The 22,509-nt window shown below is 42.4% G+C and overlaps 3 protein-coding genes across 4 annotated transcripts; 1 reads left to right on the forward strand and 2 right to left on the reverse strand.

The window, feature by feature from the left end:
• Positions 1 to 121: 121 nt before the first annotated feature.
• Positions 122 to 6,439, reverse strand: cd9b (CD9 molecule b). Of its 2 annotated transcripts, none has more exons than XM_076111666.1 (8): positions 6,240 to 6,439; positions 2,740 to 2,842; positions 1,971 to 2,068; positions 1,773 to 1,847; positions 1,566 to 1,667; positions 1,273 to 1,362; positions 842 to 925; positions 122 to 735 (listed from the first exon to the last, which is right to left on the reverse strand). In XM_076111666.1, exons 1-8 carry the CDS (start codon positions 6,306 to 6,308, stop codon positions 670 to 672), a joined length of 687 nt encoding a protein of 228 aa, XP_075967781.1. In that variant the 5' UTR covers positions 6,309 to 6,439; the 3' UTR covers positions 122 to 669. The 2 variants fall into 2 exon arrangements, with proteins under 2 accessions (XP_075967781.1, XP_075967782.1); XM_076111667.1 differs by lacking the exon at positions 6,240 to 6,439 and adding an exon at positions 4,592 to 4,651.
• A 2,729-nt stretch (positions 6,440 to 9,168) lies between these two features.
• On the forward strand, positions 9,169 to 17,247 carry cunh12orf56 (chromosome unknown C12orf56 homolog). Its single transcript, XM_076111906.1, has 14 exons — positions 9,169 to 9,500; positions 10,203 to 10,398; positions 11,150 to 11,165; positions 12,965 to 13,154; positions 13,256 to 13,408; positions 13,697 to 13,785; positions 13,887 to 14,031; positions 14,384 to 14,478; positions 15,066 to 15,155; positions 15,273 to 15,360; positions 15,436 to 15,510; positions 15,666 to 15,743; positions 15,886 to 16,067; positions 16,262 to 17,247. The coding sequence occupies exons 1-14, from the start codon at positions 9,246 to 9,248 to the stop codon at positions 16,371 to 16,373; spliced, it is 1,764 nt and encodes a 587-aa protein (XP_075968021.1). The 5' UTR covers positions 9,169 to 9,245; the 3' UTR covers positions 16,374 to 17,247.
• LOC142971239 (peroxisomal succinyl-coenzyme A thioesterase-like) lies at positions 17,202 to 22,472 on the reverse strand. Its single transcript, XM_076111905.1, has 11 exons — positions 22,354 to 22,472; positions 20,501 to 20,706; positions 20,219 to 20,318; positions 19,643 to 19,833; positions 19,363 to 19,526; positions 18,984 to 19,103; positions 18,763 to 18,845; positions 18,581 to 18,674; positions 17,913 to 17,993; positions 17,672 to 17,813; positions 17,202 to 17,423 (listed from the first exon to the last, which is right to left on the reverse strand). Exons 1-11 carry the CDS (start codon positions 22,368 to 22,370, stop codon positions 17,299 to 17,301), a joined length of 1,323 nt encoding a protein of 440 aa, XP_075968020.1. The 5' UTR covers positions 22,371 to 22,472; the 3' UTR covers positions 17,202 to 17,298.
• Positions 22,473 to 22,509: the final 37 nt, after the last annotated feature.

The following is a 22,509-nucleotide window of genomic DNA, read 5'->3' on the forward strand; positions in this document are numbered from 1 at the left end:
ATTGTAAAGACCTCCGAGAAACTTTACAATTAACATCAACGTCATCAATTAACTGTTTAATTTTCAATAATAATAATCAATAATTTGGTTAAATAAATCAGTCACAACCATTGTTACAAAGTCTCAGTTTAACACAAATCACTCTTCATGAGTTCATTTATTTGGCATTTTAAAGATAAATCTGAACTTCAGTCAATCAAAATATTTGCATAAAACTCCACAGTTCAGCTTTAAAAAAAACAAACAACAAAAAATCAAAACATTTAACTTCAGGAACGAGCAAAAAAATAAAGTCACTAAAATTTAGTCAGCTGCAAAAAAAGCCTGTTAGAATAGAAACCAACCACAGGCTGACGAACACTTTACATCAAACTGAACGGATGTTCCCCAACAAGTGAAGAGTGGTGATCTGTAATGTCCTCCAGAGGGCAGCAGAGTCAACACATCTCTGATGAAGAGCTGGATGTCGAATCTTCATGTTGGGAAACAGTTCAGTTCACTTTGAAGGGAGGTTACATTTGTACTCGTGAGTGGAAAAGAAACGCGTCGAGGTTCCAATACGCTCACAGGTGTGGTCATCCTGTATGGACCCGAACAGTAAGCTACCAAACGGCTGTTATGACTATTAAACAGATAGAAAGTGTAAAAGGTGAGGTTGTGACGGTGTGCTCAGACGAAGTCCCTGGACCTCTTGATGGCACAGCAGAGCATCATGCTGAAGATCATGCCGAAGATCTGAGGAGGAGGAATAGAAAGGGTTAAAGCCACATTAGATTTACTGTATTAGCTGATTTACTAAGAGAGACTCGAGATAAAGTAGGTCCGTCCTCCACAGACTCACCATGATGACACCGATACCGATGCCGACCCCCCCGATGATGTGCAGCTTGTTGTTGAACATCTGGTCGATGACGGCTGGACAGGTCTGAAGGAACAGCAACAGGAAGGAGGAATGTTTGGGAGTGAAATTAAATGCATTTTATAAGAAGCAGCAGGGGGCGGGAAAAAAACTGGAAGTCAAAGAATCCGTTAGATCCGATTTGTAGGCAACTTGTAGTTCAAAGACCACGTTTGGATTAATTTATACGCGTTTAGGAGGTTAAATATATATTTATGTGGAAATGTGTCCATTGTATTCTATCCTTTGTTCTTTTTACGTTTGATAAGTGCTTCAGAAATAACATATTATAAAAACGCATAAAGAAGAAGACCGGCTCGCCTGAAACCAACCATATGACCGGAGACTCCTACACCGTCTGTGTGTTGCCTTACCGTGGTGACGAGGATCTCCAGTCCTTCCTGCTTGGGGCAGATATCTTTGGCGGCATCGAACACCGTCCCCGCGGGACCGCAGCAGTTGAGCTGTGAAGAGGAAACAAGAACAAGAGGAAATACGGGCGTAAGATTAGCACTGAACACAAAGAACCGGCACTAGTTCTGCAGGAATTTGGCCGAAAACTAAAGTATTGGAGGAATTGAAATGTTGCCCTGATGATGGTGATGGGTATTAAGTTGTTGCAATAGACCTTTTGGGTGTGTGTGTGTGTGTGTGTGTGTGTTCTCACTCCAAAGTGGATGAGACGCAGCGTCTCCTTCAGTGCTTCCTGTCTGGTGTTTTTGTAGTTGTCGTAAGTCTGCTTGTAGAACTCTGTGACATCGTCCACCACCTGAAAACACAAAGAAAAACACTGCAGACTCTGCCAGCTGACAACAGAATGCGTGTGTGTGTGTGTGTGTGTGTGTGTGTGTGTGTGTGTGTGTGTGTTGTGTACCCTGTCCTTGTTGGAGAGACCCCAGATCCCAGCAGCCACTTCCACAGCGAAGATGAGGAGCAGGAAGAGGAAGAACTAAACGGGAAAACAAGAGTCAGAACTGTACTTTACGAGCTCTGGAGTTACCTGGTTGACATTTAGTGTCGATATATTTCCCAAAATACTCTGTTCACGTGCTGAACATGAAGAGTGGCTCACCAATCCCAGCATGCACGGTGACTCTTTAATGGCGCCGCAGCATCCCAGGAAGCCCACGATCATCATCAGAGCGCCCGCCGCAACCAGGATGTACACGCCTACAGAACGACACGATATCGTGGTGACGGTGTTTATTAAAGCATCAGTATACTTCCGCTGTGTTGTTGTTGTACTTCCCTCTAGTTGTGGTTATGAATAATATTCAGCGAATCATAAATTACTGTGTTTGTTTCCAAACATCCACTGTAAAAACTAATTAGAAAAATGATTTCAGCTTCTTTACTGTCCTTTGATGCAGTTTTCATGCTGATGAAACATGATTTAAAAATGAACCACACAAACATTCCTCCTCCCAAGCAGTTATTAAGATGTTTGTCATTTCAAAACAATCCTCTGTCGCCTCACTGCCCAGAGGATTGTTCACTCATCAGTTTGATGGAAGCGAAACACAAAGAGTGACGGGAGGGAGGAAGGGAGTCTCTTCCTGCGAGCTCCTCGGAGAACACAGAAGTGGAGAAACAAAGACGACCCTGTGAGGAGGAGAAGAATGAAAGCCGTGTGTCGTGTTGACCTCAGCTGCCTCTTCTGCTCGTTCCTGTTGTAGCGCTACCGTCACATCTGATCTGATAAATAACTGTGCACATGGTTATTGGGTCAACTCCTGTTTAACATGTAAACAGGAGATGTCAAAGAGACATCTCGTGTGGAAACGTGTGCCTAATAGAACGCGTTTAGGTTTAATAATAGGCTCGAGTGGCTGAGGCCTTACCGGTGAAGAAGACTGTAGGCGAGTCATCTCCTTGAAACAGTCCCTTGGTCCTGGAGTCAAAACGCAGCCAAAGGCCCACAGCCAGCACCCCGGTACCTGCTAGCTACATGAGACACAGAGGATGACAGGGTCAGCAGATTTCATTTGGCCATAAACTAAATTCATGGGATCACCAAAGTCATTTCCATTCCTCCCGTGAGGAGCGTGATGGTCTGCATCAAGACAAACCATCTCCTGCAATAGCTGGTGAGATATTTCAGTCTGTGGAAAACACTGTGCTGGATTCCACTGAATGCTTCACATTCCCAACACACGCACACACACAGTCCCGAATACCAAACCCACCCACTAGAACCTGATCAACAAGCACATCTTCTAGTACAATAACACGTCTTTGTTTAACCAGAACATTGTTTTATTAAGTTATACATTGCAAAGTAATGGTGAGAGTCATCTTGTGTATGTACATGACTCTTCCACGGTGTTAACCTCAGTAATAACCCACCCAAATAACTTCCATAAGGTCTGACGTCTTTGTTGTGCAACAGGAGGCATGAGGAATCTGCCTCAACACGTCCTCCGTCACAGTCTGATGACCATGAATCACCGGACGGATGGACACATCACAACAATGTGCACCCACCTCAGCGTAGGGGTGTAAAGGCTTAATATTCTGTTTCATGCAATATATGCAGACAATAGCATGAAGACCTTTCACTCCGACAGTGACGCAGTGGAGAGTCTTTTGGATTAGCACTTGATATAATCTTGTTTTCATTAAGTCCTGGCTGTAAAAAGCTTGCGTGCTGAATGATGAATTTATTGGTGTGAACATACGGTAAAAGCACTCAGGAGAGTTGTGTGTTTGTGTAGTCAAAGGCAGCGATGAGCCGTCTTAAAGATGGAAGACAACACCCTGGAGGTTCACATTAGCTCTCATTAACCACAAGAAGACACTCTCTCTCTCTGCAGCACCAGCAAAAGTGCCAAGGCAACAGAGAAATGAATTATTGCTGACATGTTTGCCAGCTTTTATGAACTAGTTAAAGAGTTTCTTGTAAATGAAATATCCTCCAAGACAATGTGGATCGTGGGAAATGTAGTCTTTTAGAACAAGGAACATTTTATAATAAATAAACCGATGTAATCTGATGTTTACGCCTCTCTCTCTTCGGTTGTTATCTCATGTGTCCACTCATAGTTGTCTGTGCAATCATTACACACTGACGAGCAGTTAAAACAGTCATTAAACGAGGACGTAACAGCCACTGTGAACAGGTCATAACGGTAATGACACAGCAGGGAGTGTGCTTATTTGGGAATAAATCTCTGTGTTAAAGAACTTCGAGTGACTTCACACCTCCTCTGGGATTACAAACAATAATTTCCCCTCTAGTTCTACAGCGGATGTCAAACCCTCGTTTATCATTTGGGATCTAGTGATTGAGACTAAATCAAATCTACCAAGAACACCATGTGTGTTGTAATGTCCCGACAGTCTGCCTGACAGCAGGTGAATGTAATCAACCAATCCTGCACTATAGTTTCCACTGGGAGCACATTTTCAGCCCCAAAAAGTTCAGGAATTGATTCATGAATTCAGCTGAAGATAAAGTTTGTAACCCTGAGAGAGCAAGCTCAAAATAAGGCTCAAAACGTTCTACAAAAGAAGTTTTAAACTGGATTTTAACCATAATTTAAACACAAGTTAAGCAGCCTCTCCCCTCAAACAATACACACTCCTCAAACTAACACTTGTTTTAACTTCCCTCCTCTTACTGAATCACGTTTTAAAAGCACCAGCTAAATATCCTCAGAGCCTCACGTATCATGTGTAAGTGACACTACGTACCCAGAAGAGAAAGTTGAACACAAACACCATGTATTTGATACACTGCAGAGCTCCCATGGCTTCAAGGTTTAGAGGTTTTTAAGAAGACAATCCAAACGCAGAGTGTCCTTCTCTGAGTTACACCGTCTTCTTTGTGGGAGGACAACAAATAGGGCCGGGTGAGAAGTATTTTTTTGGGAACCACACCCTTGCATGGCTCACCTGGGTATACTTAGGGAGAGGAAGGGGGGAGGGACTGAGTGGAGGAGGGAGGAGGAGTGGGAGGGAGGAGGAGTGGGAGGGAGGAGGTGTGGGAGGGGTATTCTCTTCCAGCAGAGGACCTTGAGGTTTAAATCAGAGCAGGTGAATGCAATTATCAAGCAGGTGACTGACTGAGAGAACTCAGGATAAAGAAACAGACATTTTGAATATTTAGAATTATTCCATGATATATTACATAAAAAATGACTTGATTACTGTCACATCACCAGAGAAGACAGAGAGGGTATACTGATCATTGAATTATTTATGAATAACTAAACTGGTATGGTAAAAAAACAATATTCTGAGACCAAACAAGAAGCATAAAACAATGTGGATGAAGAGAAATGAAGCTTCACAGGTGTGTTCACACACACACACATACACACGCACACACACACACACACACACACTGAGGTAACTGGAGCTCCTCTCCCAGTAGACCCAGTGAAACCAACAACACTAGCTTTGTGTCCGAGCTGCTAAAGCCTCCCCCGTCTCTCACTCCCTTCGCTCTCTCTTCTCCGCCATGAGCTATTCTGTTTGGCGAGTGAGCAGCGTTCTAGTTTAGATATGACAATTCCCACATAATTGAGATATGCATGATTGCATAACCAACTACTATATTATAAATGAGTGGTCAGAGAGACAATAAGGGAAGTAGGAGTGGGCAGGAAGTCAATCAAAATGTCTCAGTTTTTAGAGTCAACATGTACGACAACATGTTAACATCTGTGTTAATGTATTTACAGCTGCATGTTGTCCGTCCTACTGGCTCATGAAGCCTAGCTCGTCATATTAATTAAGATAAAAGTCCACCAACTGTGAGACTATGGCGTACACAATGCTAACATTGATGGTGGCAAAATGTTTCTCGTGATGAAATGTAAATACTTACAATCAATAATTTGGGAGTTGTCTCGGTCAGAACAACACAATATTGTAATAACACACTTAATAAGAATAAAGACACATGTTGGTCAGCGTGTCTAGATTAGTTGAACTGAAATAATATCTTAAATTCCTCATGAATACATGAAATTGCACTAATGTCATGAAAATGTCCACTTTACAACCAAGAAGAAATATGGTCAAGTTTAGTTAAAATAAAGCAGTTCAGTATTAAATAGATGTACACATTAATGCATCAATGATTATGATCCAATAATATAATATATATATCATTATGAGTATATATATATATATAATACCAGTCTGCATAATAACTACTCTTACTTTTGGTATACTTTAAAGTAACGTTAGAAGTAACGTTCGGCTATCAAGTAAAGTTAACGTAAAATGTAATTAAAGTAACTTTACAAGTACCTCAAAAGTACTACTTAAGTACATGTAACGTTACTTAGCTTACTTTTGTCAATATTATTTTAAATATCTTAAAATATCTTACCCAGAAGACGAAATTAAAGATGAAGAGGGCGTACTTGACGCACACCTCCCAGCTGCTAAGAGCAGTCATCACTACTGTGTGCCTTAACGAAGTTAGATCGAAATAAAACTGTCAAATATCTGGAAAATCTCTCGCCGTTCTTCCGTTATTTTCGGATCTGAAACGTTCGGCTCGGTTCGGCTGCGTTCGATGGTTTCCGCCACTTGTCGGTTGGGTGGAGCAGGGTTGGACAGAGCTCGCGCGCTCACCAGATGTCGCTCTGCGTGACCGCGCGCGCGCGTGCCCGATCGACTGGGAGGCAACAGAGAACGTCAACGGCTGAACACCCACAGAAATAGAGACAGAAACATAGTTTCCTTTCTTTCTTTCTCTCTTTTTCTCACTCTTTGCTTCTTTTGTTCCTCTTAGCTAACCACACGTCCTTTGATGAAGAAAAACAATGTAATAAATCGAATACAAATCGAATAAAAACCATAAAAGTAACAGAGAATAGGCCAAAATACTGCACAAGTGAACTAGGAGTGAATACATATAATAGTATTGAATTATAATCATTGATGCATTCATGTGTACATCACTTGTGAATTTCATACCAGCATTACTATTATTATTATTGTTGTTATATACTTATGATTACAAGTTATTGAATCTGAGAACCTCTGAAATGAAGTTAAGTAGTTTTATGACAGTTGTTTTGTACATTAAGATAGATGTATATGTGACTTGATGATGCATTTAATAATATGTTTTTTTAACGCTGTGTGTGTGTGTGTGTGCGTGTGTGTGTGTGTGTGTGCGCGCGTGTGTGAGAGTGTGTGTGAGAGTGTGCGCGGCTATATTCTCTCGTTCTCTTTGGTGGAAATGTGACTGTTTTTCTTCTTCTGCAGAACAAAGACGACAGTGTGATCGGCCAGCCCACGACTTTTGTTTGCAACTGCACACAAACACACATTGATGATGAGGATGAGGATGAGGAGGATGAGGAGGATGGGGATGAAGGAGCACAGCCCGACCCAGCTGACCAGAACCGAGGGACTAAAATAGTTCTAAACATCTTTAACGAAACTGAGTAAAAGCTTCCAGAAACATTTGTCTTCAGCAGTATGAGACGAACATATAGGGCTGATGTGCTTTTTAAATATATATATATATATATATTGATTTAACTTTAACTTGATTTTGTGTGTTACAAAAAGCTACTTTAGATGCATTTCAAAAGACTCTGAACAGGTGTAACTGTTTATGTGTAAAAGAAAGGTTTGGTTTGTTGTTGTTAAGAATGACTGCAGCCTCCTCCTGTAAACCCAGAGTCTGTGTGTCTATGGTGTCTTAGTCTTCTTACTGAGCTGGATAAAAGACAGAGTCTGTTCCTCTGTAAAACAACACTGCCTTCATCTCCTGCACGGAGTGTGTGTGTGTGTGTGTTTGTGTGTGTGTGTGTGTGTGTGTGTGTGTGTGTGTGTGTGTATGAGTGTGTGTGTGGTTTGGTTTGCAAAACAACTTGGCGTTCATCTCTGCATCCATTTACAAAGCTCCCCTTCAAAGCTGCAGCCAGCGTCTCTCTCTCTCTCTCTCTCTCTCTCTCTCCCTCTCATTCTCTCTTTCCCTCTCTCTCTCTGTCATTCTCTCTCTGTCATTCTCTCTCTCTCCCTCTCCCTCTCATTCTCTCTCCCCCTCTCTCTCTCGCTCTCTCAGAAAGGGAGGAAGTTGAAGCAGAGGAGGAACAAGAAGACATTTTGCACATTTTCAAAATGATTCCAGGTTTCAACAGCAAAGTGTGTCATTAAATTATTCAGTATTAACAAACATAATTTTAATAATATCCATAACTATTATATATAAAGTTATTTCTTACATTTGAGGGTAAATAAGGTAGCCTAGTCAAGTCATTTAGAAGCTACCCCTCTAGTGTTAACACTTCTGCTTATCTGTCGGCCACAGCACGCACGTATGTGACGTTATGTGTTCCTTTATAAAACTGTTGCCTGACAGTTTAGAACCATTGTTTATAGAAGACTCTCTGATAGAGTAGATGTTTACAAATGGTCACTGTTAATGTACAATCATGAAGAAATGCATGCTGGGTATAGCTCCCGACTAGCAGATTTATTTATTGCAATTCACTTTTGCATGGAATTTGCATATGCATCAGGTGGCGGTACTGTGTGCCACTGTGTGCCACTGTGTGCCACTTCCACCTGCCGTCATACCACTCTGATTCACCTTTTTCTACAAAGATTATAATTTGAGTTTACACCTGTTGAATAAATGTAAAAAAATAACTTATCCAACTCTTTGTCAGCATTACATGTTTTAAATGAGAGTAACCAGACGTTTCTTGGTAATAGATCAGACTGTTATAGACAGCCACATGGTAATAAAACACCATAAAACTATAAAACAGATCCTGCCGTGGCACAAACATATCTGTACCGGTTTTTCTATATTGTGCATGTATATTTATATATTGTTTATGTATTTATGAACTGTAAACTTGTTATGAACTTAATCAGAATCAGAACCATTTAATTGTGAAAGTATATTGCACATACAAGGAATTTGACATGGTGGATGGTGCATGACAACAATCAACACAAAATACAAGACATGATTTAAAAATAGAAACATATTGAAATGTACAATAAAATATAAAAATATGGGAAACAAACAAATAGGAGTATATTTAAAAAAGTATATTATTAAAGTGTCATGTGCAAGGGTAATTAATAAAGCTTTGTTTGAAATAAATAATAAATAAAACCTTCAACTATGGTTCGACATTTCACCATGAAAGGTGTAAACAGTTATTCAGTTGCCTGTTTTTACATGAGGTAATAACCCAGTATCTTCTAGCCAATCAGCAGCGTTCCTCCTCACTGCGCGGACCAATCAGAGCGCTGTGCGCACTGACAGCGCGAGACAGCAGCAGTTTACCTGCTCAGTTGTACTTTAACGGGACGGGAAGAGCCACAAAGTTGTCACCAACTGCTCGGTACCAGTACCGGCATGGCTCGGACCGGCTCCGGTGCGCTCCTTCTCTCGCGCCCAAACATCAAGCTGGACTCCTTCCTGAAGCGGAACACGGAGCGGACGGTGTACGAGCGGATCCGAGCCCACGAGCCGTGCGTGGTGCTATCGGAGACCATCAACAAGGCTTACATGCACGTGGTTCTGAGCGACGAGCGCGTGTACCTCACTGAATACCCGCCGCGCACGCTCACCGAAGCCTTGAGCTTCAGGTGTGTGCGTGACATCGAGCTCGTGAGTTCAAAGAATGGTGTTCAACTTTTTAAATGTTCTACTACAGCTGATCAATTAATCAATTAGGTGATTGACAGAAAACCAATATCGGCTATAGGACTGTGACGTTATTGATTCACTGAATTCTCCATTAATCTTGATTGAAAAATGAATATTTGGACTATTAAATGTCAGAAATTACTTCTTTTTTTTTCTGTCCAACTAATTGTCAGCAACTATTTTGATTGTTGACTAAACGTTTGAGATATTTATGAAGCAGAAATGTCAAACGTTCTCTATTTCCAGCTTCTAAATTAAGCACATACGCTGTTTTTTTGTTCTTGTTTGATAGTAAACTTGAAATGGTTAATTGTTAAAACACCACATTTATTTAAATATATAACAAAAGTAATTGAAGAATAAATAATCAGTTTTCTATATCTCTGCAACACTTTGCTGTCCGATAAAGACGCTAACTAATCAGGAAGCCATTATCCTGAGCTTAAACTGAATGTCCTGGTCTAGACTACCAGGGACTCGAAATAGATTCAAGCTCAATGCTTAGTAATAAAACCCTACATAACATGCAGTATCCAAAAGACAAGCTGTAGCAGAACACGCCTCCTTTTAACACCTTGTTATGTCACGTAGGTCAGAGGTCAACGGTTTAAATTCCTCCTCACAGAGTTAATCCCGATCTTTTTCTCCGTATCATCTCCTCAGGTCAATGACCTCCCAGACTTCCTTCATGGAAAGAACCGGGAACTCTGCCAGCACATTCGAATCACCTACGTCACAGACAAGCCTGCTGTGAGGGGCCATGATTGGCTGAGGAGAGACAGGAAGGCGGGACGTCCTCCCGTAGCCCCGCCCTCTCGCAGAACCAGCCAATGCCCAACAATAACACACACCGTAGAAGGTAAAGAGCTGTTTTTAAATGTCAAATTACCAAAATAATTTACAAACAATTGTCAAAGATTGCATCTTAGATCACCGTAGGGGGCCAAAGTTTGTAAGGGCGGCTGTGGCTGAGGAGGAAGAGCAGCTGATGCGCTAATCGTGAAGTCAATGCGGAAGTGTCTTAAAACTTGCATTCTCTTCTACTGATGAAAATGACTCTACTTCTCTCTTGATTTATTACCTCAGTCAACATTGTAAACATGAGTTTATGGTCTCAATCTCTAGTTTCAAGTATTCTTCAATACAGCATGATGTTCATTTAGTAAATATGTTCACTTCCGTTCATTGCAAAAAGCCAAGATGGCGACGACCAAAACCACGAACTCACGGCTTCAAAACGCAGTCTACTGACCAACGGGTGACGTCACGATGACGATACGTCCACTTACACAGTCTGTGGTGTGAGATTGTCCAGTAAAGCGCAGTACATTTAGAGATACACCGGTCGATCAGCCGCTGGCCTCACAGCTGCTTGATGGTTGAACATTGCTGGGACAGCGGCACAGCCAGTAACGTCCCAATAACACGGAGAACTTCTATTTGAGTGAGAAAAGCTCCTGTAATTTGCTGCAGTTTTGGAGAAAAAGCAAGTTATTTAAGAGCCGTTTTACTATGAAATCTGTGAAGCTGTTCTTTGCTTCTTGGTTCATTTCCCCCGATACCTTTTGAGTGTAACTTTACCCCCCCTGTGTCTTTTATTTCCCTGACAGGATATCCTGCACAGAGGTGAGCATCACACACACACACACACACACACACACACACACACACACACACACACACACACACACACACACAAATACCCTCTCAGGTTAGTCAGATGATAGCCATCAATGGAACCTGAGACCGGCTGTGGTTACTTTTACTTTCTAACTCTTGAGTGTCAAACACTCTTTTTAAAGATGGTCCAAAAAGAAGCGCACTTCCTGCTTAAGTCTAATAACTGAAAATCTACTTTGAAACGAATGCTAAAGTCTTTTAATCCACAACTACGGGAGTTATTTGACACTTCAGAGGTCCAGCTGTCCTGCATGGTGTAACTTTATGTGTCTAATTTAGCTTTTTACCCTCCTGTGTGTCCAAAGTGAGCAGCTCAGATTCTGTCTGGGCGTCAGGGAGACAGACGAACTCTTTGAGCTATAAAACCTTTACAGCTGTGTTTATCTGCAGGGCTACAAGAGAGGAGGGTTAAACTTTAGGAGCTTAAATACCTGCATTCATAATGTTTGTATACTGTATGTGTGGTGACGGGAAGAGGGTAGTGTCCTCACCGACACGACAAAACATTCCACAAAAAGTTCAATCTCATCCCTTCGGTTTGGAAACAGGTAAATAATGCGTGAAGTGAAAGCTGCCTCACTCTAACAGGCTCAGTAGTGATCCTCTTCGGGTAGCTCATGACGTATTTAATGAAGAGGGACATGTTTCACCTCAGTTTACCTGCTGCTCATGGTCATCGTCCACTGGGGAATTTCAACAGGTACCACGATCGTCTCCGACTCATTACTGAGATCCAAATGTATTTATTTTACATGAGTACATGAGCAACCTTCTTTTAATTTGCAAATTATTGTGTTTTTATTATTATTATGAAACAGCCCAAACAATGTGCATCACAAGTTCTTATACTCCTCGTCTTCAATTTGATTGTTTCATCCAAACACAGATGTATAAAATTGACTACTTTAAACTGAACATCTTCACATTTAAGAAGCTTTTGCAAACGAAGTATTAAAAGAGTAAAATTACACTTTAAATATGAAAATATATACAGCATATCTGAATTAAAATGAATAAGCTGTGCAGTTTTTAGAAGTAGTTTTGTTGATCGTTTCAGCTTTTCATCTAATTATGAAGTGAAAATTAAGGAATTTGTGTCAAGTACCTTCATCCGACTTTTTACCTGAATACACATTATTTTCGAATGAATTGTTCTGGGTTCTTGACGTCCTGATTGCTATTTGGTCGCGTCTTGAATCCCTCTGCGTCTCAGGAAATGACGAGAGGAAGTGCGATCAGATTTGCTGTCGTTGAACACTGACTTGTTGCCTCGTTACAACAAATGCTTGTTGTGTGTGTGTGTGTGATGTAAACGCTGTCTCATGCTTACCTATCTTTCTGCTTGAGTGTAGTTCACCCATGGGGGGTCATTAAACACACGCTGAGAGATATTGATGGATCTTTGGGGACTCGGAAGCAGTTTTCATCCGTTGGATCGTTACGTTGAAATTACTGAGCAGCCTGTCAGCAACAATAGAAGACACACTTAGCTTTAATGCTCAATACACATCAGAAAAAAAATGTTAAAACATTAAATGTGAATTTTTACTGGTGTCTTCACTCCTCTATGACAGGCAAGTGGACAAAACAAGACATTAGAGGATGTCTGATAGACATTTTTCATCATTTTCTGACATTTTATAGGACAAACAATTAAAATAATCAACATATTAACATTCCTCCACAATTAAAATGATGCTACTGTGACAGAAGTGAACCTCGTCCATCTCTTTCCTGTTCCTCAGGAGCCCCGGTGAGCTTCCCACGTTACCACCCACACGTTCTGCCTCGTGTCCAGACCCGGAGACTCTGGGCCTCATCAGGGTCCCACACCCCCCCACTCGGCCTCCCTCCACAGCGCCCTCGCCCACCAGCTCCCCCACCTCTCCTCGGTCGCCGTCCAGTCACAGACTTAACTTCCCCAACACTGGCCAGGTGCAGACTGTCTTTTCTACATTTGGTTTCAAACATTTGTGCATGCAAAGTGGCTCAGAAGATGAAACCTTCATTGGTGTGTTGATGATGTGTTGATCCAGGTCCAGAGGGGGATCGGCTCAGTTCTGTCTCGCCTGTTGAGGAGGGACTCTTCGAGCGGAGAGGAGAGGGAGGCCGAGCTGCATCTTTACGCCGTGTCGGATACGTCCAGACTTTACCTCCATCTGCAGAGCTCATGGAACAGCTTCATTATTGTGAGGGACTCATTGACGAGCGAGTGCTTTACGACGTGATGTGATGGAGGGATGACTGTCGTTAGGATTCTATCAATAATCAATTGATTTAGAAAATAATTGACATTCCTTTTATTATTCTTGTATGTAATACTATATCACCTGTAGTTATCCACTGATTCAGCATTTCTCTACCGTAACGTTGTCCGACTCCTGATGGACAAGTTTAAAATCCATTCCACTCCATTACCCACAATCATATATTCTTATTTGGATGTTAACATTCTGTGTGTGTGTGTGTGTGTTCAGAAGTCCACTCTGGCGTTGGACCCGCTCTACAGAAGGAGGTGCAGTGCCTCGTCTAACTCCTGTCCTGGAAAACGACCTCCAGCCATCAGGTAACAAAACTCTGTTGTAACACAGCACTGTAACGGAAGCAGAAGCATTATTTATGACCTGCTGTGTGTGCGTGTGTGTGTGTGTGTGTGCGTGTGTGTAGCTGGGAGCGGACAGCTCACCTGTTTGGTCAGCTGAGCTGTGAGCTCCTGCAGGAGGGGATCAGTGTGGAGAGTCTCTACCTGCTGCTGCAGGAGCTGAGAACCGCCGCTCACCGCGACATCACACTCCGCCGACTCTTCTGGAGGGTGAGACGTCCACGCACCCGTTTGTGCTCCTCGACATTATTCCCACAATACTCATTTTCACTGAACAGACCCTGAAAGCATCATAATGTTAGCGATGCTGCTAACGTTACTATCTCTCCTCCTGTCAGTTCAAACCTCCTTATATACAGTCTATTATTTAAACACGGAGTGGTTGTTTGTAGTGTGACACTATCGGGGATCGCCGACTAGAAGAGCATCAATGGCGACGTCCTGATCGTAGGTTTTACTGAATATTGGGGGATATTGAGCTTCAAACCATGGCGCTCTACTGTCAGTGTCATCTTCACAGGAAGTTTATATGTTTGTGAGGACTTTCTCTGTTGTGCTTCAGTCCAGTGAGCTGTTCGTCTTCCTGGTTCAGACTCTGGAGGAATCTCTGCACGGCTGCCAGAGCCTCAGTGGAGTCTGCACAGCAGATCAACTACTGTAAGCTTCAGAGAGTGTGTGTGTGTGTGTGTGTGTGTGTCTGATCTTAGACCCTTAATCCAATCAGGGAAATAACCCTTTGAGCTTATAAGGTGCTTTTGTTTTTACACAACACACTTAAGGCTGTTACAGAAGTGTTGAGATGTGCGTGTGTTCATCTCTCTCTTTATCCTTGATTTTTGTCAATTAAAAACTAAATGCGTGTGTGTGTGTGTGTGTGTGTGTGTGTGTGTGTTTCACAGAAAAATGTAGTTTGTATTTCACCAGTTACTGTGGATGCACTCTTAACTCTCTTGGCAGTGTGTTTTTATTTTGTTAGTACGTATTGATTTCTGGGATTCACCAATGTCTTCTCATTTTTGCTCTTCTCTTATCTTAACACAGTTTTGTGGTAGTTCAGTGCTTCTGAATGTGATTTTATTTTAAACCGATCAAGTTTCTTTTCAGAAGGAGATGAAGCAGAGGCGTCCGCTTTAAAACTGAGTTAATACCAATGGACTTTCTTACACTCTGTGTCTGTGAATTGTATTGGAAGGAATTTTTATGCAACAATAAGCCTTTAACACCAGCTCAATGCTTCTGTTCAGACTGAGCACTCTGATCGTCCAGACGCTCGCCGTCATGTTCAGAGAGACGGAGGTCGAACCGGCCAGACTCAACCTGCTCTCTGCCAAAAAGTAAAGACCCCAACTGTCCCCTTTCTATTTCAATTCTTCATCCTTTAAAACGTTGATGCGTGGATCTTGTTCCTGCTGTAAACACCTTTATCTCTCTCTCTCTCTCTCTCCCTGCAGAGGAGCCCTGGCCTCCAGAATGCTGCTCGTCTTGATATGTGACGCAGAGCTACAAACACAGAACCAAAGCTCTCTGGTTGACTGCGAGGTGAGCTGCTCCCCACTCACATTAATGTTATATATTTCATCTGTTTCTAATGTCACCGCTGTCCTTCTCTGTCAGCGTCAGGCCTTACTAGCCGAGTACCTGGACGCCGCCTGCTCTCTGCTCTTTGAGCTGCTGCTTTTACGCCACGACGTGAGTTTATATCCCAATGAAACCTCTTCTTTGATTGTTTGAGCATCAACGCTGCTAAAGTTACTCTCATCTATACAGTCCTAAACTGATTTTAGCCTGGTAAATGTCAAACTTCCCCACTCAGCCTGTGAATTTTCACTTTATTGAAACTTTAGGCCAGCAGAAGTTCCTCTGCTGACAACTTCCTGTCTGTTGGCTGGATCCTCGGAGTCCTGCAGCCTCATCCTCAAATGGTAAACGTCCTCCATCATCATACATCCCTGTTAAGTTCACTCTGAGACAGATTGTCCTGTAGGCCAAACATTTTAAAGCTGCATTTAGGTTATTTTTGACTCGAGTTAAAACTAGAGAACTGCTCTCCTCATCTCTCTGCAGTTGTCCTTCATTGGGTACCAGGTCCAGCAGGTGGTGCTGGTTCTGTCGGACCTGCAGGAGTCCCTTCTGAGTCCACTTCAGTCTGTTGTGTTGTACCAGCGCTGTCGCCTCCTGCTGGCCTGTCTGCAGTACAACAACCAGCTGGCCCAGCACCTCCGATCCCACTTCAGAGAGGAGTTCAGGTTTGTGCTGCTGCCTCACTTTTCTGCTCCACATTCAGGACGGTGAGGACTAACGCACGAGTTTTTTGGAGTAAAAAGTACCTCCCCGAGGTGTAGTGGGGTATAAGTATTAAGTAGAATACAATGGAAGTACTCAAGTATGTCAAAATTGTACTTCAGTGCAGTACTTGGTGAATAAGTGTGTTTCCCTCCAGGTACTTTGTGAAGCTGTCGTGCGCGGAGGAGAAGCTGCCGCCTCACTACCCGATCAGCCAACCAACTCTTCAGCTGGTCGAGCAAATCCTGACTCTTCATCTGCACAGATGATCGCACACAAACACACGCGCTCTCGCAGACTGTGCCTTTAATAAAGTCTGAGTGAGTTTATCTTTCGAGTCGCACCGCTGCCGTTAATGAACCGAGCGGTAAATCTGCTGCTGTTACAGGTGAAACAAAGGAACTCAGTAGAAAGAATAGCACTTCTTTCTACCACGTGTTTTTGTTGTGTTACGAAATGTTCCTTTAATGCTGTAAAGCAGAAATCTTCTCCCGGTTTCCTGCGTCGATGCTCAGCTGGTGTAGTGTTCACCACGTTAGCTTAGCATATTAGCACGCAAGCACCTGCTAATTGGCACCAACGTTCCTGTTGTATAAGCATCCTTCCCTGTACGTTTGGATTCTGCCTTTGTGTATATTTAGGACATGTAGATCTGTAGATGTCCTCAGATGAAGTGCGCTCTAAATGAACGTTATTGAAGTGGAAGTTGTCTGAAGTGCAAGGGCACATTCATGGTGGATTACTCACGATTGTGTCAACGACGGAGAAAAGATTACGTCTAACAAGACTCGGACTGAAGAAGACAGCGGTCATAAAACCAATTCCGTCTGATTGTTGGGCTAGTGGGCAGGAAGTACATTGAAGAAATAATTTCTTAAATTAAAGGTAGACTGAAGCTTTTAGAAAGATTCACTTAATCAGTGTAAAACCCTGATTATTTAACGAAATTAAGTTTTAATACCAGAACTAGTAGAAATTACTTTTCTGACATTTTCTCTAGAAATCCACGACTTCCATTGATTTTACTGTCAACTGTTGAAGTTTGCAGATAATTAAAGGAATACTCCATCAGAAGAAAAGGCACACGGTCACCTGTGAACATGTGAGTGTGTTAATTTAATAAAACATGATCTCGTCACACAACGCCTTGTTTTCCTGCACTGATTCGTGGGCGATGCGTGCTGCCGTACGCGTTCACATCTTGGCTTTAAGCGTCTGGCTCGAGTACAGATGCTGCTGCAGAAAAGCCAAGATCTTATTCCAGGAGTCCTCCTGAGCGTCTGAATGGGGTTTGGTTTGTCCTCCCCAAAGCAATATCACTGAAACACACGATGAAGATCAGAAAACCTCAATTTAACACAGTTGGAGGGTTTTTTAATGGATACGTAAGGCAGAACAAAATAAATAAATGTTACATTGTAAAATATAGAACAATTTTTTACCAACAGAGTAAAATATTTGGTTCTCTGATCGACGGTGAAGGGAACACATCTATGAATGTCTTCCATAACCACCAAAACTAAAAACAAAAAGCAGAGCCTGCAGACGTTAAATGAGCAGAACTCACCTTTCTCTTTTGTGTCGTCCTTTATGAACTTAGTGGCTCTGAAGTGAGGCGAGTAGGGCGGCTCGATCAGATGTCCGGCATCCAGGTATTCAATTCTGGTCAGCAGGTGCTCCTTCCCTGCTGCTCGCATCATTTTGGCCATCTGGGGTGGGGTCAAAGGTCAAATCAAAACACCACCGACTGATTTCATGTCTGTGGAGCTCCAGCAGGTGTGTGTGTGTGTGTGTGTGTGTGCACTCACATCCTCAGCACACTCCACTGTGGGCAAGCTCTGATCATCACGGCCGTTCACCAACAACATTGGACAGTTTATTTTCCCCACCTCCAAGAGAATCGAGCACAATACGTGTTTGTTAGAATAAACCAATGTTTGCACCAAATGTGTCATTTGGTGCAAAGTGGAACAACATAACAATAGTTTACATTTTAGTACAATGCATTGACTATATCGTAAGGGGATGTAGTCATTTCATTAACTGAAAACACACTGACAGGGTTGTCAACCTGTCAATCACTGTGTAGCCCCGCCCTAAAGCATCCCCTGCTTTATGGTCTGTTTGACTCTAAATGGACCATAATGTACTAAATGAACATCATGCTGTATTGAAGAAGACTTGCAACTAGAGATTGAGACCATAAACTCATGTTTACAATGTTTACTGAGGTAATAAATCAAGAGAGAAGTAGAGTCATTTTCTCATAGACTTCTATACAACTAGAGGAGTCGCCCCCTAGTGGACACTAGAGAGAATGCAGCTTTAGGGCACTTCTGCATTGACTTCACTTTTCAGAACAGAAGGTTTCTGCCTGGTACAATGATTGAAGAACAGATAAGAAAGCCACGAAAATAGGGCGCCAAGACATATTTTTGTCCGATGTTGGACGTTAAAAAGTGCAACATGTACTTACGTCCACTTTCTGCGAGAGATCATCGGGAATCGGTAGGTACCTATCTCGCCATATCTCATGGTTGTTCTCATCCACACGCACCTTGTGAGTATTCCTGCCATCACAAGTAATTAATTCACCATGATATCAGTCCAACTGTGTGTACTGGCTTCATGTTACTGACAGAATAACAGAATACCTACGAGAACAACAATCGAGAGAATCCTTCGAGGGTCGCCCCGCGTGGATAAATGTGGATGCCGCTGATACAAACACAACAACGAGGCTGGAACAAAACACAACGATGCACTCTTAAATCTGGTTCTCTACTGCGTGCTATCGGGGCCAAAAGTTCTACAGGTTTTCAATTTCAAACCTGCAAACAAAAAAGCAATCTCCAACATATTTTGCATTCAGTACTTGCCTTGATAACGCTGCTCTCGGCTGCCAAGTAATTGGTCACAACCGAGCCGAGGGAAAGACCAAAAATTCCGACTCTGTCTGGGATCACTTGAGGATGGTCACTGACGATATTAAACGCCGTCTGTGCAGAAGTAGAACGGGAACTTAAGAAACAATAAACCTTTTTAAAACGCTAATAAACGTAATAAGTAAAGTTTAAAATATTGGTGTCTGTTCATGGCCTAAAGATGACGATGCAAATGTAAATGTAAGATGTTTATGTGTCTAAGATGTCACAAACAGAACAGGCAGAAATTCAATAAAAACGGGCCATAGTTTGGCCACACCAGCTTTATATATTGAAATATGAATAACTTAGTATATTAATAACAAACACAAACCTCAAAATAGTTGAAATCTATTTCGGCTGACTTCAGGTCATTGGCGGAGAAATATTCCAGCGCCAAAGAAACGTAACCGTGAGACGCCAGCAGAGCTGAGCGATACTCCAACAGCCCTCCACCTCCTCCCCACATGTCCAGCAGGCCGGGGAACGGTCCTGGACCTGAGGCACGGAGACACTGGATTTACTGATCATCAACTATCTAATCTAACTAAAACACTGATCTTTTAAGAGCAACACAAGGAAGATAAGAGGAGGACATATGTTTTCAGGTGGACCTGGAGGTAGAAACAGCGTCCCTCGCACTCCTTTCTCTCTGACTTCCATCCTCCGGACTCCTGGACCCATGTACCATCTCTCTGTGAGCGCCGAGGCCAGAGGAGCCTGCTCCCTGAAGCCCTCCTCTACATGTCCACTGTAGACCGAGATGTTGACCAGCAGGGGGCTGCAGACGTTCATCTTTCTCAACCTTGACAGGTGAAGAGGTTCAAGGTGTGTTAATGAGGCCCGGAGCCTCCAGCCTGCAGCAGAGATGAGCAGCTCACTTCTTCAACACACGCTAGGTTTCAGTTAACATGATACAGAAATACAGGTTTCACCAGCTCACCCTGTGGATCCACACCCAAAGAATTAAAGCTGAGACCTTAAGGCACAAGCCCGGGTTCAAATCCCACCCGTGGCCCTGTAGTCCCCCGTCTTTCCACAATGTCTTTGTTATCCATGATTTTGTTGTTCAGTGCAAAGAATTTATAACAGATCCAGTGCGAGGACAGAGAATCAATATCGTTTGATTAATCATTTCAGAGGAGAAGAAGAGGATTAATTGTGTGATTGACTTTAGGTGATAGTTTTACCTGAGGCCCTCGCGGCTGCCTGGGACAGGACGCATACTCCACAACAAACCCATGGCTTCTTTTCCCGTGTACGTTCCCCCAAAACTGAAATCCGCTGCAACTACAAACATTGTTTAAATGTCAACAAAACAAAATATACAAAAAAGCCAAGAAGCAAATTAGCGCAGAACTCTGAAGTGTTTTTGTGTTTAGCACGAGGCCGCTTGTCCTCACGGTAGATTTAAAACACACTTTAAGATTTTAAAATATAGTTTTGAGGAGATAAAAAGGAAGAGAACCCACGAGACACGGTTCCTCTGTGATCGCTGATGTAGTGTCCGAAGGCCTCCCAGAAGTCCTTGTCCTCGGAGAGGTGGAGGGAGTGAAGTGTTACTGGAGAACCCGGAGGCAGATTCTGCACCGCCACCTTGAACGTCTCATCCACCAGAGCCCGAGAGGGGACAACGGAGACAACCGGAGGGACAGTGTGGGACATGGCGGACAATCGTCTGTGGAGAAATGCACGAGTTAATTTCATACGTGCCATCGTTTTTTCAAGGGTTCTTTAAAGGGTTCTTTAAAGGTTTCCATTAAGAACTCTTTTCAGCCTAAAAACTGTTTTGGAAGAAAGAGTTCTTCAAGGATCGATGAAAGCATGAGTGACAACACGACCCCCAAAAACTGTGATTGTGAACAAAGACCCTGGACCTTCTGAACAGTAACTTGAGCTCCAGAAGGAACTCTCATAATATAAAAGGGTTCTAATGAACTCCGTCCAGATTAGATTAATATCATGACTTGAGACGACGTATAACTTTGGATTTTAGATATCCTGAATGTTGGCTACATTACAGTAAAGTGATGTAATTCAGAACATACCACAGGGTTCTTGCTCTTTTGCAATAACAAAAAGATAAATAAAAGAGGGTTTAGACCCTGATAAACCTGCTGACAAAACAGAAATACCAAAGACACAACAAGGAAATGATTGTTTAGTTTGATGAATGTTATCTCAGGAGAGGTTGTTTTAGACTCTTATCAAGGTTGAGACAGAACACAGCGTTCCTCCACACTAATTGTGGGAGTGATGGATTTGATAAGTTAATGCTTTGATGATGAAAACTCACTCAGTTTAACTCCCCAACTGCATATAAATCAGTTAGAGCAGTAGAACACTGCTTAGACATGATACTTGATACTTCTAAGTATATTTTGCTCATAAAACTTCTGTATTTTTTGAGTGCAGGACTTTTACTTTAATTCAAGTATTTTTTACATTAGTATTTTTTGTAAAGTTGCCACTAGTGGAAGTATTTAAGTTATATCATGCACCATGCGTATGTTTTCTCTTCATACTTTGCTTTCACTGCAACGTTTGGTTTTGTTTACTAAATCTAACTTTTTAAAGATATTTTACCTAAACCCAACTAAGTGGTTTTGTTGCGTAAAACTTTAGTTTTCTCGCATATTGTCCCGAAAAAGAGGTTTAGAGCAGTACATAAACCTCGTGAGCATTTCACAAACTAAGTACTCATTAACAGTTTCACCAAAAGAACTCACAGAGTTTGAGGATCGTTGGCTGCAGGTCCACGAGGGCTCAGGGAAATCCTCAAATGCCTGTGAGCTCTCTGGTGTAAACCCTTTCATACTGTACGTTCCTCAAGTGTGCACTCCTTAAAGGGGACTTGCCTCGCAGACTTCGCACAGAAACATGTTCACCCAGTTGCAGACTACTTATCTCTATGACCCGCGACACAGCGTGCATGACACGTCTCGTGTGCCTCGGGGCTCTTATCTTTGTAATTACCCATTAATTAAGGACCCACTTTAAATATCCTGGAAAGTTCCTCATACAGTTGTAGCCGTGATTTTAACTCTTAAAGTCCCCTCAGTGACACATACGGAACATCCTGGTGACTTCATGTGACCAGTGAGTTTATTTGTGTACCAATTAAATCACTTCCACTTGTTGCTAAAGGTAAGTTTCAACACATGCTTTCATAACAAGTCCTACATTAGATCTAAACTGTTCTAACCATATTCCACAAACATATTTATGTTTAAAAAGTTATGAATATATATTGTTTTGCGGGCTATTAAACGTATAATTGTCTCAGAAAAACCAACGTGAGGCAAAAAATCACATTGCAAGCTACCTGTGTGTATTGATCATGCGGAAGTGTCGGACAATACTCCTTGCGTTCTCAGGACTTCTTTATGCTCACTGTCCCATGCCAGAACGGAAATGGGAAAAAGGGCTTTTGTGTACTCTGCACCCTCATCCTGGAATATGTTGCAGAATGACTTAAAAC

This window comes from Anarhichas minor, unplaced genomic scaffold (assembly GCF_050575085.1).
Source record: "Anarhichas minor isolate MPS153535 unplaced genomic scaffold, ASM5057508v1 ptg000045l, whole genome shotgun sequence".
Lineage (NCBI taxonomy): Eukaryota > Metazoa > Chordata > Actinopteri > Perciformes > Anarhichadidae > Anarhichas > Anarhichas minor.

Excerpts from the sequence above, each read along its gene's own strand:
- cd9b (XM_076111666.1), bottom strand. The coding sequence starts at position 6,308 with ATGACTGCTCTTAGCAGCTGGGAGGTGTGCGTCAAGTACGCCCTCTTC. Across the intron at positions 1,848-1,970 it reads CACCGTGCATGCTGGGATTG|TTCTTCCTCTTCCTGCTCCT; the intron begins GTGAGCCACTCT and ends TTTCCCGTTTAG. Across the intron at positions 1,668-1,772 it reads GTCTCTCCAACAAGGACAGG|GTGGTGGACGATGTCACAGA; the intron begins GTACACAACACA and ends TTGTGTTTTCAG.
- cunh12orf56 (XM_076111906.1), top strand. The coding sequence starts at position 9,246 with ATGGCTCGGACCGGCTCCGGTGCGCTCCTTCTCTCGCGCCCAAACATC. Across the intron at positions 14,479-15,065 it reads TGCACAGCAGATCAACTACT|ACTGAGCACTCTGATCGTCC; the intron begins GTAAGCTTCAGA and ends GCTTCTGTTCAG. Across the intron at positions 16,068-16,261 it reads CACTTCAGAGAGGAGTTCAG|GTACTTTGTGAAGCTGTCGT; the intron begins GTTTGTGCTGCT and ends GTTTCCCTCCAG.
- LOC142971239 (XM_076111905.1), bottom strand. Across the intron at positions 19,527-19,642 it reads GACGCTGTTTCTACCTCCAG|GTCCAGGACCGTTCCCCGGC; the intron begins GTCCACCTGAAA and ends TCCGTGCCTCAG. Across the intron at positions 19,104-19,362 it reads TAGATTTCAACTATTTTGAG|ACGGCGTTTAATATCGTCAG; the intron begins GTTTGTGTTTGT and ends ACTTCTGCACAG.